The following is an 18,276-nucleotide window of genomic DNA, read 5'->3' as shown; positions in this document are numbered from 1 at the left end:
AGAAAGTAACAAAACTAGTAGTAACAATCTAAAATGCCACATCCATGAATCTACTCGTCTTTGAGTAAAATTTCGCAATGTTCTTGAAGAAAATATTCAATGGTGCTTCTCATGACAGTACACATCCTTATACAGCGCATCAATTCAAAATCTGCTTGGAAACTTTTTAGTTCAAGTGATCGCTTACTTTTTTGAATTGGAGCCACTTGTCAAACCTCGCGCGTCTCTGACCAGGGTCTCTAACCCTAGCCAATGAAATTATTTGACTTATTGATCTATTTTGAATTTTCATTTACATCCTTCGCATCCCAACTTTCAAATTTCAAAAACTCTGCAGTCTTTCAAACCCCATAAGATTAAGACTGTCTTAGACATGAAGTAGTTCAACCTTTAGAAAGAAATGATTGTCCTATTATGCCTTTCCATTAGCTTGGCAAACATCTCACCAAATAAACATAATCAAGAATGGGAGTAATGAAGTACACAACCGCTAAACGAAGACGAACTGGTCTTCAAAGTTGTAAGAGGAACTAAGATCTGGATAAAAATGCAGCTTTGTAAACAAGACAAAATAGCCGGTCGAAAAGGTACAAAACAGTCTTGACTTTTCGAATCTTCAAAATGCAACAAATTTTGAACAACCATGTCAAGCTTCAAAATCATTGCTCATCAGTGTACGAAAAGTTTAGTAGGATTTGAAATAGAAAAGCCGTTAATTTGGCGATTTATGGGTCAAAAATATCTGAAATATTGGTCGTCTAAATTTCAGGAAAAGTAACTGTATCGAGTATCACCATGGATGGCATTATTCGTCGTGTAATGGGTGTTTTATGAAGTACTCATTTTGACCAAAGCAATTGTAACTGTAATATGTTGCTTGGGTTGAGGAACGGCTAAAGCACTGACGATTGACGCCTTTAAAATAGATCTTTCTTGGATATACCACGGACCTCCAGAGATAAGGACTGCGAACGGAAGCAAAAATACCGCTCATCTTATTTCAAATAAGCACTTCATACGACCACAAGATCCTGTTGAATAAATGAACTCAGCCAAGTTTGAGCCTAAACCGATGCTTAGGGAACTCAGAAGACATGTTCAAAGTTATGTAGTAAACACTACATGAAATTTGAATTTTCGGCCTGCTCTTGGTTAGCTACGTAAGCTTTTGACAACATAACTTTGAAACGATCGACTTTGCATGTAAATGATATAAAATTGACCGACCGTTAATTGAAGAAATCTACGGTTCTTATTTTATTACTTTATATTTATTACTTTGGATTCGGCTTGCCACGTTTTGGAACGCTGAGCTTGACTCTTCGATATTGAGCATCAAGCATTACAGAGCAAAAGACAGAAAAATATGTTTCTATAAAGCAGTTCAAAACAAAGACGGAGACCGTGTTTGTGTTTCTTTTTCTGCAACGTGTGTTTCATTTCGCCTTATCTCTTCTGCTAGCCTAGCATGCTGCTGACCTCTACAGCAGCACATTTCTGCTCAATGTGACCGGAATAAACGAATTGGTTCGCTCGTCTTGGCAGAAAATTTGTGTTTCTGTTAATGAAAAAAGCACTTGTGACTCCATTATTGTTGTTGCTGTTGTTCTTCCTCAAGTTTATCGACGACCGTCAACGGACACTTCCTCCAACATATCCGAGGCGAAAATGTAAACCCACATATACGGAACTTACGGAACTGTTATGTAATTCCCAGGCCAGGCACACAATGTGGGTAAAAGCAGCCTAGTTTTCAATTACAGTCTTTAGACTGCGATCAATTCTCAGTATATCCTCTGCAGTCTGGGGATTTTAAGCTATCCTCTTGTAATAGGGCAATGGATAAACAGCCGATCAATTTTGCCATTCTGGTTCCCGTTACGGCAATCAATTTCCCGTTATGCGAGCGACACCAAAACATGCCCACCCTAATTGTTTCTTTCATTGAACAAGTTAAGTTGGATCAAATCATTTTGTGCCCTTAGTTTTCCAAGCATTTTTGAAGATAGGTTATCATAGTCAACACACCACTTGATTCATTTTTAGCGTGAAACGTGTTTAATCATCATGACATTACACTTGGCCAAGTTATTAGGGTTTCCTCGTACAAAGGAAACGGAAAGTGAACTCAATGTTAACAATTAAGTGGTATTAATAACAAGATGAAGAACGAAGCAAATGACACGAACCGTATAGTTGAAGTGATATTCCTTCCTTCTTAATTCGAGCGGTTTTTATGGGGAAGAAATTGCTGATAGACAGTCGAAATTTCAAGTAATTAAGATATGATGCTATTAGAGTGCTAGTGACTATCACAGATACAATTTCTGAGGAATCTTGCCTTCTCTTTAGTAAACTAATCAAAATACGACAGTTTCCGATTAAGAAGGAAAAGAAAGGACTTAAAACAGGAGGAAGAAAAGGGTTGCATTGTTATAGGGGTTTCTTTTTGTTAGATTTGATTTTTTTTTCAAAACTCAAAAAATCGCCATGAAATTGATGACAAAATCCACGGGTTTGAGGAATCAGCAGATTGATATGTGGGTTCTTTTTTCTCAATTGACAAGGACGAAATTCTGAAAAATCAATTATAAAGCACATTAGATATGGATTACAGATGCAACTGATAACTTGTTCACGTGGCATTCTGAAATTGGCATGATGATAAATGTTATTCACCCAACTACGCTTATAGCACCTTCTCAACCTCTTTTACGAGTTCAACCAGGTCCAGTTCCTTCTTTCAAGGTCCTGGGTTTAATTTCTTTCCCAGCTCGATGAGCAATTCAGAAATTCTTACCTCTTTGTCAGAAGCAATATTTCATATTTGTAATCTCGAGCTGACCGCCTTGTTTTTATTTCATTCAGACTCAATTCAATTGTGACCGTAGATGTCTAATACATGTTGATTAATTGGTAAAGGCTTTTTTAGGTTTCTGAGCAAAGCGAATTGAAAAAAGATAACTTGCATTACATCTTTGGTATTTGAACAACTTGGGGCAAGGAGGGTGACATGTCTGAATGTTCTTCCTTGGAACAGCGCATGTCTGTTGTGTAGAAATGTACTCGAAACAATTTAGTGATTTCTTACGCAACATTATCCCCTCCAAAACATGTGACGGTCGACCAAATGACGAGACAAGGCACCGCTAGCCAAACAAACCAGTTACGAGGCTAATGAGATGTTTTCTACGAGATTTGCTACTACCCCCTTTGTCTGCAAACCACTTCAACCACCGCCATCACTTGTGCATGGCAAATCATTTTTAAATCTCCGGTATTGATGTACAACCATCCATCTGTAAATAGGACGCTTTCATTATCCAGTCTCAGGCACTTGCTCAACAATCCAATAGAACAATCAGTAGGAGTGGTAGCGAACTCCTGATATTAATCCACAATCCATCCAGGATCTAAATGCATTAATTTTCTCTTTCCTAGAAGACTTGAATAGCGTTTGGCGAAAAGTGCCGAGACTGATCTGATTTCATCCGGCTAATGTACTTTTGTTTTAGACTTGATAAAAAAGTACAAGTATTCTTAAGCCTTTCACCAACGAAATTCAAAGTTAGCTCAAACAATAAGGCCCTTCTATGGCGAGAAGTGACGATAGCGACCAATGCAACGACCTTTGCCACAGATCTCGATTTGAATATTCGATCGGAAGCGCCCTCGATTCTTGGAGGATTTTCCAAATGTGATATCTTATCGCCCAAATCCCCCATTTGAAAGGGACCAGGATGGAGATCCATGATAAGATCCCCTGAAATGGCTGGGGTATTTACGAACAGTCAGCGGACTCGCTAGTTTACTAACTAAACAATGCTACAACTCCACCAAAACGTATACTTAGCAAAGCATTGCTAGCAACGCCGGGCTGGACCAGGTTTGTAGGCTTTAGAAGCGGGGAAGAAGTTCAGGAAAGCCCGGGTGTGTTCTAAGATTGATTTGAAATCAAATCTCTACGTGATCTTAATGCTCAAGACGAGTCTCTTCATAACTCTTGATGTGATTTCGCAGTGAGCGTTTTGGAACGTCTCCTCCAAGTTCCTCACATGGTATGTGTATAGTATGAACGTACTTCACTGTATTTACGTACCTACTTGCCTACCCATGTGGCTGCAATGTCCATACGTACATAAAGCTAGCTAGCATTTATCAACGTAAGAAGAGTTCGTTCGTTTGTGCGCACGTTGTGAGTTGGGTACACACATAGTAGAGGCAGACTCGCAGACAAGATGGGCAACTTGAGAGCCGCAAAGATGAGATCTTATCCGAGAGACAGTTCTCCGATTGGAATCTGAAAATTACAGAGCTTCTACGAGTACCCACACACTGTGAACAACCCTTGTGGATGTTTGAGAATCCGTACAAAATCATGATTGTGAGCTCAAATGCTGGCAATACAGACAAGTGTGAGGGGAAGGGGTCAGTTCTTGGGTTGCGGAAATATTGAGCAGGATCTTCAACTAAAAATTCCAACTTCTACTGAGACGAGACCATCATTAAATTGGCACAGAGCCATTCCGCAAAGGATCAATGAAAAGGTGATGGAAAATGCGGGTATGCCATTCTAGAAGAACTCGTGTTAAAATTGGCAGTGTTATTCTCATTCAGATTGTACTTGGGCGAACGTGAGTGGCTGGCTGAACCCGAGTTTCGGAGCGAGATTAGACGATATCTTTCAGCTCAGGCCCAGACCTTCTAACTCACATCAAAGCATTCGATCCTTGGGCACGAGCAGTTTGGCATTGCAAAAAAAAATTCCACAGGCGTTAAATTTCGCGATAAAATCTCCATTTTCCAATGTGACTTAGTGGAATTTGCTTTTCGTTCACGCTGTCGTCTTCCCTTTTTTCCTAAGCCAAAGAGCAGCTCGTTGTTCGGGCTTCTCATGTGTACTGTGAATGAACTTACTGCACATATACATGTACATACTGCTGCTCAAGTCAAATCAGAGCCAAAGAAGAGTCATGAACGCGTATGTACACTTCGAAAGATTGACCAAGAAGTCACTCGTATTAACTCAAAACAGTTCAGGCAACCCCCAGTCCAATCAAATGATAAACCTCAGATAATGGCAAGTCCAAATTGGTCCTTCCATCTCTCGACGCGAACTTACGAACTTAGCAAGAAGTGTTTTTATTGGAAAGAGTGAGAAGCTGTGGCGTATAATGCAGATGTGATACGACTTTTGTACCGGTGCCCAGTGATATCACGACTTTGATCAGAATGAAGGAATCAGGTTTAGATATTCGCCTGCACCCATATATGGTTCCTTCCATCATGCCGATAAAACCTCAAGATGCGAGTTGAGTGTTAACTCGCAGTTATACACAATTCAAATCTGTCTTGAAACAAACCGAGTGCTCAAGGTCTGTAAACGAGACGAAGTCTACTTGAAGGAGTTAAGATTGGTGCAACACCCTGTGCTCTTTTAAGAATGGAATGGGTTTCAGACCCAGGAGATCGTTTCAGAGATCTTACAAATTGATGTGATTGCAAGTTGAGGGAATCGTCGTCATCATCATCATCATCACCGTCGTCGTCATGACTCTTTTCTCATTGTCTTGAGTGGCTTTTAAAAGAATGGAGACGAAGCTCTAAACCTGAGCAGGCACGTGCTTTACTTACTTACCACTGAATAATCGTTATGAATGGCATTCCAAAGATTGACTAGTTGATATGTTGAAGGATTCAGGTGACTGGAAAAGGATCCCCTTTTTGGTTCGCTAATCATCGGTAGATTCGGCGTTTTCATTTGGACCTCGGCAATAATATTTCTTGTGAGCCATGTAGTTGCTGAGATGAGAGAAGCCGATATCGCATGGCTCACATCGCAAAGACGAAGGCGTCTGCTGAAGGAGATCAGAGCCAATCCGATGGTTTGATCGGCCATTGTCTTCGGATTTTGTTCTCTTGGGCAAAGTCCCATCATTGGGCGAGTCTTCATTATCCTTTCTTAACCCGAAGGTTTGATTGGATAGCTTGCGCATCATATCGTGGCCTTTAGTATCGCTGGCGTCTTTGGTCGTATCGCAATCCACATCCTCTGAGATGGCCTTTCGCTTGTGCGATAAGGAGAGCGTAAGACGAGGCTGGCCAGGCGAAGGAGGCGAAGATTTTGGTGATCCTCCACTTTGATCGTCGGAAGCTGGATGAGCAGTCTCTCCCTCGTGGGAGGAACTGTTTGTGGGGGATACGGTTGAAGTTCTTTGGGCTTGAATGGCCTTCGGAGATGTGACTTTGATGAGGCTGTTATCCGGATCCTTCAGATCAGTCTCCTCGGCGGGTTGTCGCTTGATCTGCCCAATGAAATGCATGTTGATGTGCTCTTTGAGTCGTTCCACTGAATGCTCTTTAAAACCGCACAGTATGCAACAGAAATCATCGGGTCCGTTGTTGGAACCACTCGGAGACAAGCTCCTTTTGCTGTGACTATTTTCTAGCCGAGTTGAGGCAGCAGCCACGGCGGCTTGGGCAGCAGCGGCAGCCGCCATCTTGGCTTGTTGTTCCAGACTCTTGGCGTTAAGAAAACTCATCATTTCTGCCGCAGATAAAGCCATAGGAAATTGAGGTTGGGGTGGCAATTGGGCTCGCTTCATCATTGCCTCGAAGGCGTTGATCTCCTCAGCCTTTCTTAAACCGGCACAATAACGAGCTTTGTGCGCCTGAAGGTTTGTTACAGATTTAAATTTGATCCCACACCCTTCACAAACGAAATGTGACAAGCCAGGAGGATGGGAAGCCGGGTTAGCAGGAGAAAGTGCGCCGCTGGAGGATGAAGTGGGAATGGTTCCCGCCGGAGGAGTGCAACTTCCTAAAGAGTTTCCGGATGTTGGAGATGATGCCGAGGGCTGCTTCGTGGGGTTGAGACTGCCCTGAGGTGGTGGGAGCATGAAGTCTTTGCCTAAGAGGCCAATTGCCACTTGGGGATTGGATTCACTTTTCATTAGGAGTTCGTGTTGTTGCTTCAGTAACAACATGTCCTTCCCCAGATTTGCTTCCGAAGTCATGCTAAGAAGTTCTAGCGCGGCGGCTGCCGACATACTCCCCAGAGGTGGCAAGGCATGGTGATGATGTGGATGATGGGATGGTGGAGCTTGGGGAATTGGCGAAGGCGGAGGCAGAGATCGGCCCGAGCTTTGCGATTTGACGGAGGTCCTCCCGTCAAGTTTGAGTCCACCATTGTTGACGGGGGATGAAGACTTCTGGCCTTTGGCTTGATCTTCCATTTCCGACCCTGACATGGCGCTCTTTGTTCCTGTTCCTCCCGCTCCCGCAACTTTCGAGCTGCCATTGTTCGATGATGATGCATTCCCACTCGAGCAATAGTACTTCTTGTGGGCAACATAATTCTGGTGTTTCGAGAAGTTGATATTACATTCTTCGCACCGTGATTCGGAGACCACAGCTCCGGCGGGCTGAAGTTGGGTCTGATTCTTTAAAAATTCGAGATGTTTTACTCTCAAAAAGTTGAAATGAGCTTCAATTTCTGACTGTTTGTTGTGTAAGACTTGGTCTTTAGCAACATTGGACAATGGAGGAGTTCGTCCGGGGTTGGAGTTTTCACTTGGAGATCGATTTTTGAGACGCTTGGCGTGCGGTCGAAGATTCTCATCTTGCTCGTTCGACACCTCAATATGGTCCTCATTTTCATCCTCAGCCTCATAGTCGCCTCCAATCTCACTCTTCGGAGATTTACTCAAATCCAAAGGTGTGGTACAGTCCCTTCTACTTTGAGAATGATCACTACTGGCTGAGGTTTTTCTTTTCCGAGAATTCAATGGCCCTGGAGATTTGGTTTTCGGCCTTCGTACATCAATCGATCCACATGAAGGGCCGGCACCGTCATTCATTGGCATGGGTGCCATGGGTGTTATGTGCGGAGGAATGGGAGGATGAAGAGGTATCGGTTCTTGACCATTCAATGGCACAAACATTTTATACCTCAACTCTGACCTGCCTGCAAGAAAGAACGAATTCATGTTTTCTTTGTATCAATGTTTGATAACACATGGACTTACCTCCATCTTTGGTTAACACGGGAAGAAGATAGACCATTGGAATCACCATTGGAACTGGAGGGGCGTCCGGGTGATTTCCTACCAGAACATCCCCAAAATGGAGCATATTGTTTTTGGCAAAAAAGTCCTCCATGCCCTGATGAGGAAGGTTGGTCCCAGAAGAACCTGGCGATGGCGATTCACGACTGAGATCTAAATTGTGCCTGGAATCCTTGAGGATGCGGGAATGGCGTGACAAAGGTGGCGGTTGAGGCAAGGGCATGGCATGTAAAACGTGCATATCTGAACCCGGTGGAGAGGGGGTGTAAGAGGATCGCTCTCCTGGTTCAGATCGATAATTGCTGTGATTGATTGAACGCGAATGATCCTCCGTCACTTCCACCTTCACCATGCCACTGAGATCTTGAGGACCGGGGGAGTGACAAGAGTTATCCTCCTCATCTTCTTCGCTCTCTCTGCACCCCAAACAGAAACCAATGATAATTGATCTTAGATGAGAAAAGGACATCACTCTTCCCTTACCTGGTTGAGGATTGGTTCCTTTGATCTTCGGCTTCCTCCATCTCGCCCTCACCCTCACTGGATGCCATCAAGGGCTTGGGATTCCTTTGCTTTCGCCTTGACATGTCACTGACGTTAGAGAGGCTGTCCAAGGGACCCCGGCCCTGGCTAGGTGAGGACAAATTATTTGAAGTCGTTGTAATCACCGATGTCACTACCACACTGGACGATGTCGAAGACAGATGTGATGGCTGCACACTGCCAGTGGTTTGAAGTTTGACAGTGGGAATGGTTGACAACATGGATAACACTGCAATTGATGGAAAGAAGAAGCCATGATAAAGAAGAATGCATGGGTAATCAGGTTGAACAAATTCAATCGGATATTTATCATTCTCTCCTAATGATGTTAGGCTGGACAGTATTTTCTTAAACTCAAAAACTCAACTATGTGGCTCTATCCATGTCTTACTTTACATTCTTATTCGCGTGTGATGAATGGTATGCACTGGTGTGAGATGTCTGTACTATGCGATGTCACCAGATCAGAACTGAATTAATACGGCTCTCTTTTTCTTCCTTCCCTGCTTCCTTCCTTGCCTCGTTCCCTCGTTCCTTTTCTTTCTCTCCTCCTCGTGAGCTCCCTCTGTGGGACAAGCGTTCAGCGTTGATCTTGGGCCAATCTGACTGAGTGGCCCGATGTCTCAAGTGTTAATGAATGAGAATGACAAACAAAGCTTAAATCAGGTTGGTCGAGAAGTGGTGGTTGTGATGGTGGTTAGTTGGTTGGGTTACCCAGGGTACCGACGAAGAATCGATAGCAGAACAAGACAAGCAAGGTGGACTTGAGACGACATTTGGCCATCAGAAATGAACTAGGGAGTTGCTGGCTGGACTAGAAGACCAGGAGACGAAAAGATGGAGCAGAAGGCGGAGGAGGAGGCGAAGGAGGAGGAGGAGGACTAGCTCCTTCTAAAGATGCAGATAAGATTAAAAGTCCCACAAGAACTTACGAAGAGAGAGAGGAGAGAAGAGAGAGAGAGAGAGAGAGAGAGAGAGGCTGACTGATGCATCATCATGTACGTACAAGTGGTTAGACCGGAGCCTAATTTATTGAGAAGTGATGCTGGCATTGATACTGATTGTCGATATGAAACGACGACTACAAGTACCACTCTGCCAGAAATATCAGTGGCCCATCTTACTCTCAGGCCTACTTAATCGGCCAAGGGGCTCGGTTGCTTGCCACCATACCGCCACCTCTATTTCTACGACATCTACATTCTCTCGCAGCCGATCCTCGAAAGTGAGTGAATGAGTGCCGTTTCGAGATGATGTGACAGATAGGCAATGCTAGAAGAAAAGAAGTCATCGAACGACGCGCCAAGACGACACAGTTCGTCACCGAGAAAGGTTCCTAAAAAAAGCAAATGAATCGAAGACTGATAGACGAGCTACCTCGTTTCTGGATCCTGCTTTGAGGCCTTATCAAGATGGCAAGTCATAGAGGCTCAATAATAATCGGAAAAATGAACAACCGCACGAACAAAATGAATGGGCTATCCGGATGATTGACCGACAAACCTACCTACCTAGTTAGCTACCTTCTTACATACGTACAAACAGGGAGTCCAAAAACCTCCAAAAACTTAAAGCATGCATGATGTGATTTCCTAATTATGGGGTTAGTCAAACCTCATGTGAGTCATAATCTTGCTTTGCCATGCGCTCAATCGTCGTGGTTGTTGACGTGAGGAGACGAAATATGTACATAGGTACACACCTTGAGACGGCCTGGTTTCGCAACCCCCTCTAACTTATGTGGTGAATAGATTGGGTGTTGTTGGTATGAGATGCTACCATGGTAGGTGATATGGCGGATCAAAGGCAAACCCAAAAATCGTCCTCCGAGCTGACTTTGCGTGTGGCGTTATCTCCAGCGATAAAACAGGATCATTTCTGTGTGACTTAATGGTCCCTTTTCTGGGTATGTGAGCTCCGATGTGAGAGGAGATACCAACAAGAAGTGGCAGCCTGCACGTTCATTGCTCTACTTCTAGTTCGAGCGAAGATACAGAAGTGGCAGGATCTTTTCTCTCCTCCTCCTCCTCCTCCTCCCCGTTCTCCTTTAGCTTCTCTTGCATCTGTTTCAAAAGACTTTGGATTTGTTTCAAGATGTTGATGATGACGATGATGATGATGATGTGCTTCGTAGCTTGAATCAAGTGCGAGTGGGAAGAAATGCTTATCGGGATCTCCCTGACGTCCAGCAGTGATACAAGGGTAGCAGGAGCACTCCTATCATCAGCATCAGCATCAACAACATCAGCAGCGCCGGGTCCTATCCTATCGGTGGTTCTCGTTCTTTAACTTCGGAGCAGACAAGTTCGATATCATATTGAAAAGGCACCCCAAATGCATGCACCCACTGATAGAGCTCGTTATTCTAAATCACACCTTCGAGATCTGTCTCCCTCTAACTAAGATTTATCTCCTCCCACTTACGTCCAATAAGCGGGTGATCGCGCAGTCAGTCGAGTCACTCAAGCACCGGGTATCAGTGCTTGATTTCAGGACTGATCCTTATCAAGTGTACTCGTACTCTCCCCCTTCTCATTAGGAAATGAGCACCGCATGCATGTGGGTCATAAAACCATGCCCGTCATGTAAGCATTTTGTGCTCAGGCTGATGCGGTTGTGAGGGGAAATGGGATAGGAAACAAATCCTACCCTTTGGCTCTTGGACCAGTCTTTTATGCTCCTTGAAGTGTTGTTTCAAAGTGTTTGTCAAGCGTGTTCTGGATCGACAGCTATACGTACACTGTCGTCAATTTGGCCTGGAACCGACCGCCTATCGGGTGCCGAGATCTGGGCGTTGTATCGGACAGGCTTTTTGGCTAATTAATGACCTGCCATCGCCTAAAAGATGATGACATCTCCAACTCAACAACCACACGACATTGAAGGAATTGGGCATATCTGGCTCGATGATCCATCCTTCCATCCATCCTTCCATCCATCCACTCACATTCACTCCGCTCGCTCGGGTTCAGAGACTGTGAACCGCTAACACCAAGCGAGATTGGATGCAAAAAGGACCATCTCGAAAAACTGGTCTTTGTTAGCGATTTCTCCGCTGATAGGAGGCAAAATCAATCTGGCCCCCTCAAAAAAGTGGTTGATTGATTCAATTATTTTGAGGCCCTTGGTGTGGCCCTTACCCATGGTGTGAAGATAATTTGGTTTGTTGATCTCCTTATTTAGAGCGAACGATGAATCAGGTTTGGTGATCAGTTTGAGGAGGTGTCGCTGAATCAGGCAAAGACAACCACCATTGACCAAACAGCACTTCTCAAGAGTCCATCACCATTCAATTGACACTTTTGATTCGGTCGAGCAGACTTCATCACACTGACTTGGAACTAGGATGTTGTTTTCCCTCTCAAGTCAATAGTCAAACTACTACTCCTACAATGGAGACGACGACAAGCACGACGACGACGACGACGACGACGACAGTGACAGCGACAGCAACTATCTTTTCCAGCTCAAACACTCTCACATGTAGTACACTCACATTCGCCACCATGATCCCCTCCTTCTGCTCGTCGTCGTGGTCCTCCTGGTCTCCCTTCTCCTTGTTCTCTTCCTCGGTCCGCGATCCTTCGGCATAAAACTGGAGAAGAAGGTAAGGAAGGCAGCTCCCATTCAAAATCCCGAACCTCGGCCGGAATGAAGTACGAGTGAGCGCCTCTGCCTCGATCGCCTTTTTCCCCTGGTTCGGAGCCTTAGTCTACGATGTTCGCTAGTAGTAAAGTTGAGCATGTGTTACATGGACTACGTACGAATAGCAGATCGGACGGAGGCCGAGAGGAACGACAAACGGGGAGCAGCGTCGCTCCTCATCTGGAATGCGAAGAAGGATCACTTACCATCGTCACGAGGCAACTCGTCGGACGGGACACTTGTAATGCATTGCAACCACGTTGTCTTTCCGGATTTTCCCATTTTCCCTTCCCAAACCTTCCCAAACCCGACGGGCTGTCCTTCGACTGAGCTCCCTGAGAATGGAGACCTCCTGATATGGATTTATAACGGCTGGAGAGACGCACAGCACATTCCACTGGAAATCTGAAGCTGTGCGATAAGGAAACGGAGAGAGAGCATGAACGGACGTATTTTGTATCGCTCCACTCACGCCCTTGACATATCCGAGTGGTCCAAAGAGATCTGAGACACCCTAAATGATCTAGTTATATTCATATGTGTTCGAAGTTGGATTTTGAAAGAAAATTGGGTCAAGTTAGATTTGAATGTCAACCAGTGCGATTTAGACATTCCTGGCCACGCGAATCATGCAAAACAGAGTGAAGCGATGAACGGATGGATCAGAGAGAAAGATGGAATTTGTGGGTACCTATTCTTCTCGTCGTCCTCTATGTACTAGGAGGTTCCCGTGGTCGATCCCTCCTCGTGGTCGTCGTCGTCGTGGTCGTCGTCGTCGTCGTCTTCTTTGCTCTCGGCGTAGGTCTTCTTGTTCTTCCTTGGGATGGAGTTTTTGGAGTTGGCTGGGTTGGAGCGATAGGAGATGCTATCTTGGATCCACGACTTTTGGAGTTACTGCTGGCAGGGAGCAGATAAGGAAGAAAGATCTTGATAAACCCGGAGAAAGAGATGAGGGCGTAGAGTATCAACGTGGTAGAGGAAGGAAAAGAAGGAGAGACCGACGAACGAACCAACCAACGAACCAACGATCGAGCTCCATCCAGACACCCGACCAAAATGAGATGGAAAAAGGACGTAGAAAGAGGAAGAAGAAGAAGAGCCAACGGGGACGAACCCCCTTCCTCCTCCTCCTTCTCTTTCTCCTTCTCCTTCTCCTCTCTCTCTCTCTCTCTCTTATCTACAAACTCAACTCTATCTTTGCTCAGGTCTTCGTGTTCGTCGTCTTTTCCCGGTGATGGCCCACATGCACACGTTGGCCAACTTTTTTTTCGAACCCATACCCTTTAGCACCTCCAAGATCGAGGCAGCATCCATGATAGAGGCGAAGTACCAACAGCACTCGTCTAGTATAGAATGCCTGCTTACTGATCTGAGCTTCGCTATGGGTTGATGGTGGGTTCGTTGTTGGATGTTGGTTGGTTGGTTGGTAGAAGATTCGATTTTTTCCCCTTCTTCCTTATCTGCATCGTCCTGCATGTCGTTGAATCCATCGCATGGAGGTTCTGGCATCTTGGGACTCCAATCATGTGAAAGATCTTTCAACGTTTGGGTCTCCGTGCATCTTTCCTGGATCCTCTTCGTAGCTCTCCGGCTACATTCTTTGTACCCATAAGGAGCAATCAGGCCCGATGATTTGAAAAGCCAACCCAAGGCCACAGTCAAGTTGGTAGCAAACCCCTAAACGAAAACCTGGAATTCCACGCCTACCTCTGTACAACACAAATGAGAACATAAATACCTTGAAAGCGCAAAAGCAAACACTCATCTTCAATTCTCGTTCAGTCTTTGGACAGCCTACCGCTCTTTTGCTTGATGTGAGCCCTGTGCGCATACTACGTACATACCATGAACCTCGAACCAACCAACGGACGAGCTTGGTTGGCTGAATCAACGGCGACGTTATTCTCGTTTCGACTATCTTCAATCTCAAACGAGATCAAGATTACGATTAGGATATATAACCCCCATGGAAAAAGAGTGTTCGTACAATACAGCACCACCATGACTAGTAACAAGTCAAGACGACGAGCAGTCCAAGATTGAACTTGGTGCATTTTGGCTCCCCCGACCAACGAATGAACGAACGAGCAATCCGGGTATCGTATAAACACATTTTGAGAGTGTCTTGCAAATATTGCTGCACATTCCGGTATCTTTGGGTCTCGCTCTCTTCAACGTTATGTTTCTCCATCGGCCTTCTTGTCTTGGTACTTTATCAGACCAAGGGAATTGAAGATCCCTTCATCTGATAAGCCCGCCTTTAAATGTGGGTCCGAGCTTTGCTTCTTGGCTGTATACGCTGGTTGGTTGGTTAGTGAGCTGGTAGAAAGAGAATGTCAAGCAAGTTTTTGCACAATACATTCTTATATCTTTGACAAACCACGCTAAGCACCAACATATTTGCCAGTGCTCGAAAAATTGGTGATCCACATACTCAGTCTACCATTCACAATGTGTCTGCTCCTGTCCAAAATACAGCGCCTTTTATTACTTGGACCAAGTCGATACTTGAATAAAGGTACAGTATGAATTGGTTGAACAGTATGACACACAGTATGAATGGGTTGAAACTTCAATCCTTTTGAACGTCATCAGCGTTGATGGCGATAAGGATACGCTCCACATCGATGGCATGTACTCCCGCCCCAACCCACTCATGCACACCAACCCACCCACCTAGGCACACGACCTGGGTCCAGTGCTGCTCTACAGTAATCGGTTAAGCAACGGACAACTCAAGGCAATAGAAAGAACAGGAGGAGCAAGAAGCATCCATCAAAATGAACATCTACGTATCTATCTCTCTTTCCCCGTTGACTTGCATTTCCACAATCGAGAAGGGCAAGTCCCTGAGCAATGTGTACGTACACATTCCAGGGGTGGTAAGTTCCTATAACTCTGAGAGCAGGAAGGTATACATCGCAAGTCCTGGCACCCAAACCTCCTCCTCCTCCTACTGCTACTACTACTACTACTTCTACTAATACTATACACTCACTCCACCCATGCCCATAGTTTCTGTCTATCTAGGAGTATCATATCTCGCCGACAGTATTAGAGTAAAGCCGAGCGACAGCCGAGAGCGTTGGGTAGAAAAGGAAGAGGATCGACGAGAAGGAAGGAAGGACTCGGAGCGGACTCAGCTTAGAATTCCATTGAAGTTATCTCCACTGAAAATGGTACAGAATGAACAAGACTCTCCCCAACTCGGTTTGGGATAGATAAGATTAGCATCAAATAAGCTGGATATAACAACAATAACAACAACGACAACAACGACAACAACAACAGCAGCAGCAGTAGCAACAACGACCATCACTTAATCTCTATGCAGGGAGTATTGCCATTCAGGATGGTTCAATGTGGGTTCCATGAGACACACACACTATGGTCGGAGAGTGTTGGCATGGTTTTGACCTAATTGGAGTTACAAAATCAAACGATAAAGCATCTACAGGACCAGACTGCATATTAGTGAAGGTAAAAGCCAAGACAAATTTCAAAGCAACTCATTAGGATTAGATAAATCATCAAGACTTGCCTTAGAATTTGGTTTTAGAATTTTTTTTCGACATTGCTCTTGATTTCTTCATCTAAAGTAGAAATAACCAAACTTGAGTTTTGGGTCAGCTTGTTTTCATTTGAAGACAACAAGAAAATGGCATCCCTCTCTATTTTGTGCCAGCTTTGCAAATATTTCTCAAAACAAAGGATAAGTCTTGATATCGTTTTATATTGGTTTTTATGGAATGGGTCTGTCCAATCTTGTGTTCGACTTTGATGTTACTGTTTGTATTTTATGAACTCATATCTGACAACTTTCAAATCTTCAGGCTTCACGTTCCAACTTGAAGTCCGTGATTGGTAAAAAGGCCATCAATCTGAGATGGTCTAACTTACCCCCATCAAGTGGATTTACCTCTCATTTTTTATTTCCCGTGCAAAGTCTCAGATGATTTGGTCAACAAAATTGCCTACAGAAGAAATGCTAGTTCCCCACATCAGAACAAGAGACATGACAAAATTACGCAGTATATTCATTCACACAACGATCATTGACAACTTTGACCAATATTGAAGATTTTGAAAATGGTGTAGTCCTTGGCGATCAATGGTTTTTTTAGACGATTTTGCGGTCTCTGTCAAAGTGTTGCCACGATTTTTATTGCTACGGGTGCTTCTCTTAGCATTGTCCGTATGCAGTCGACGTCGTTATCATCACTCTGCCTCTCGTTTTCTCTCTGTCCCTAAAACGTCCGATTCTGATCTTAAAACATTTCAGAGTCCGTTCACCACAAAGTTGGGACGACTTACATGTAGTATGTGTATACGTTATGCTGGCCTAGGATTTTTAATTCAAAAGATATCAGATCAGATAATCTCCAAACATAAAAGCCATGCATATATTGCCCGACAAGAGAGAGAAAGAGAGAGAGAGACAGGGCGAGAGGAAGGGGATAGCGAAAGAGTTTTGGATCCTTTTACAATTTTTGACAGGCCGGCATTTTCATCGCCCAGGCCATCAAATGCATAAGCGATCTCTGTTGGACCACGACAACGACGACATTCTTGATATGTGTCAAGTCTACTTTTTGCAACGAATCATATCTAAGTAGATCGACTAAAAACCAATTTGACACAAATTTCTAGCCACTTAGTCACTTAGGAAGAGACTAGCTCTGCCACATTGAAAACAAACTTAAACTCGAAACACTTGTCGAATCAATCCCCAGTACGCCCGCAGAAAAATGAACATAAGCTTTAGGTTATTAAATGTTGATTATGTAGTGTAGAGTGTTGGTTCAAGTTGGCAAGAGGCAAACAGCCAGCAGCGTCCGGAGAGCAACGACATGCAGAAACTCAGTGCCCTTATCAAAGTGATGGATCTGTCCGATAAACCGCCTCGCCATAATCTCTTTTTCAGTACCCGTCGCTGTTGAGCGACACCAGAGGGCGCTTTGGATTATCTCTCCCGAGGATCTCTCTCCAACTCTGGCTTCAACGACAAGGGCTATGTGTATCCGAAGGCTGTCCAAAGCCAGATCGAAACGTCGGCGTCTTCTTCGTCTTCTTCGTCTTCTTCCAGCCGCCCTCGTCGTCCTCATTCCCCCTGCAATCATTCGGGCTTATCTCACTTTTTGGCTCCAACGTTGCTCCTTATCAATGTCTTGATGATAATGGGTATCAAAATGGGTTTTTACCCAATTGAAAGAAATGGCTTTGGAAAATATCTCCTCATGTCCGTGTGCGCTTATCGCCCTCTAAAATCTGACTGAGCTAATTTTCGGGTTCGTCCCTTTGAACCCCCGTAACCTAACCACGTTGAACCTTGGTCTAACAAGTCTTGACTGAACCTCTATCTAGTCAACCACTCTGGGCTCGAGGAGGAGTGATCATCTTATTATTATGAACATGTGTTATGGAGAGAAGGGGATTGACTGGCCACAAAACGGCCCAAGATTATGAATGACGATGGTCATCGACTTCGACAAATTGGACTACCTCATTCATTTCAGATCACGTCAAAACGATTGGCAGTCGTTAAAAATAGAGATGGAACCCTCATGCGCATTGAATCCATTGATTGAACTCTTATCAAGGAACGAGCAGCTACCATCCATCATTGAAAATGGATCATCAGACATGGGACATCAAACTGAGAAAAAAGGGTTCAAAGCAAACTGAACTATGCACACTTGACGTCAAGGCGACATCTATAATAAAGCATATACGTACGCGTACTAGATCAGCATTTCCAAAAGGGCACCGAAATAATGTTCGAGCAATAAGTGAACATTTGAAATGATACTATTTACTTGACGCATCATTGAAACGGTTTAGTTTGTCTGTTGATACACGTATTCATGTACGCGTATTACATCACTTGTATTCAAAGTCTAGAACACGTCTCATAGCCTTCATCTCTCTTTCTCTCTCATCTTCGGTGGACGAGTCGAGTTTTACCGGCAGAGCTAGAGTGGATGGAGCAGAGCTCTCAGTTAGCTCGGTCGGTAGTCGGTAC

The 18,276-nt window shown here is 44.3% G+C and overlaps 1 protein-coding gene across 2 annotated transcripts; it reads right to left on the bottom strand.

Annotated features, from left to right (window-relative positions):
- Positions 1–1,865: 1,865 nt before the first annotated feature.
- Positions 1,866–12,000, bottom strand: LOC131880148 (zinc finger protein ZFPM1-like). 2 transcript variants are annotated; one of them, XM_059226675.1, is made up of 5 exons: positions 11,750–12,000; positions 8,550–8,838; positions 8,028–8,482; positions 5,639–7,966; positions 1,866–2,576 (listed from the first exon to the last, which is right to left on the bottom strand). In XM_059226675.1, exons 1-4 carry the CDS (start codon positions 11,751–11,753, stop codon positions 5,733–5,735), a joined length of 2,982 nt encoding a protein of 993 aa, XP_059082658.1. In that variant the 5' UTR covers positions 11,754–12,000; the 3' UTR covers positions 1,866–2,576; positions 5,639–5,732. The 2 variants fall into 2 exon arrangements, with proteins under 2 accessions (XP_059082658.1, XP_059082659.1); XM_059226676.1 differs by lacking the exon at positions 11,750–12,000 and adding an exon at positions 9,001–9,356.
- Between the last annotated feature and the right edge of the window lie 6,276 nt (positions 12,001–18,276).

The sequence above is a fragment of the Tigriopus californicus genome, chromosome 5, assembly GCF_007210705.1.
Source record: "Tigriopus californicus strain San Diego chromosome 5, Tcal_SD_v2.1, whole genome shotgun sequence".
Classification (NCBI taxonomy): Eukaryota; Metazoa; Arthropoda; class Copepoda; order Harpacticoida; family Harpacticidae; genus Tigriopus; species Tigriopus californicus.
Note: the sequence above shows the minus strand (reverse complement) of the source record. Positions and strands in the feature narration are given on the sequence as shown.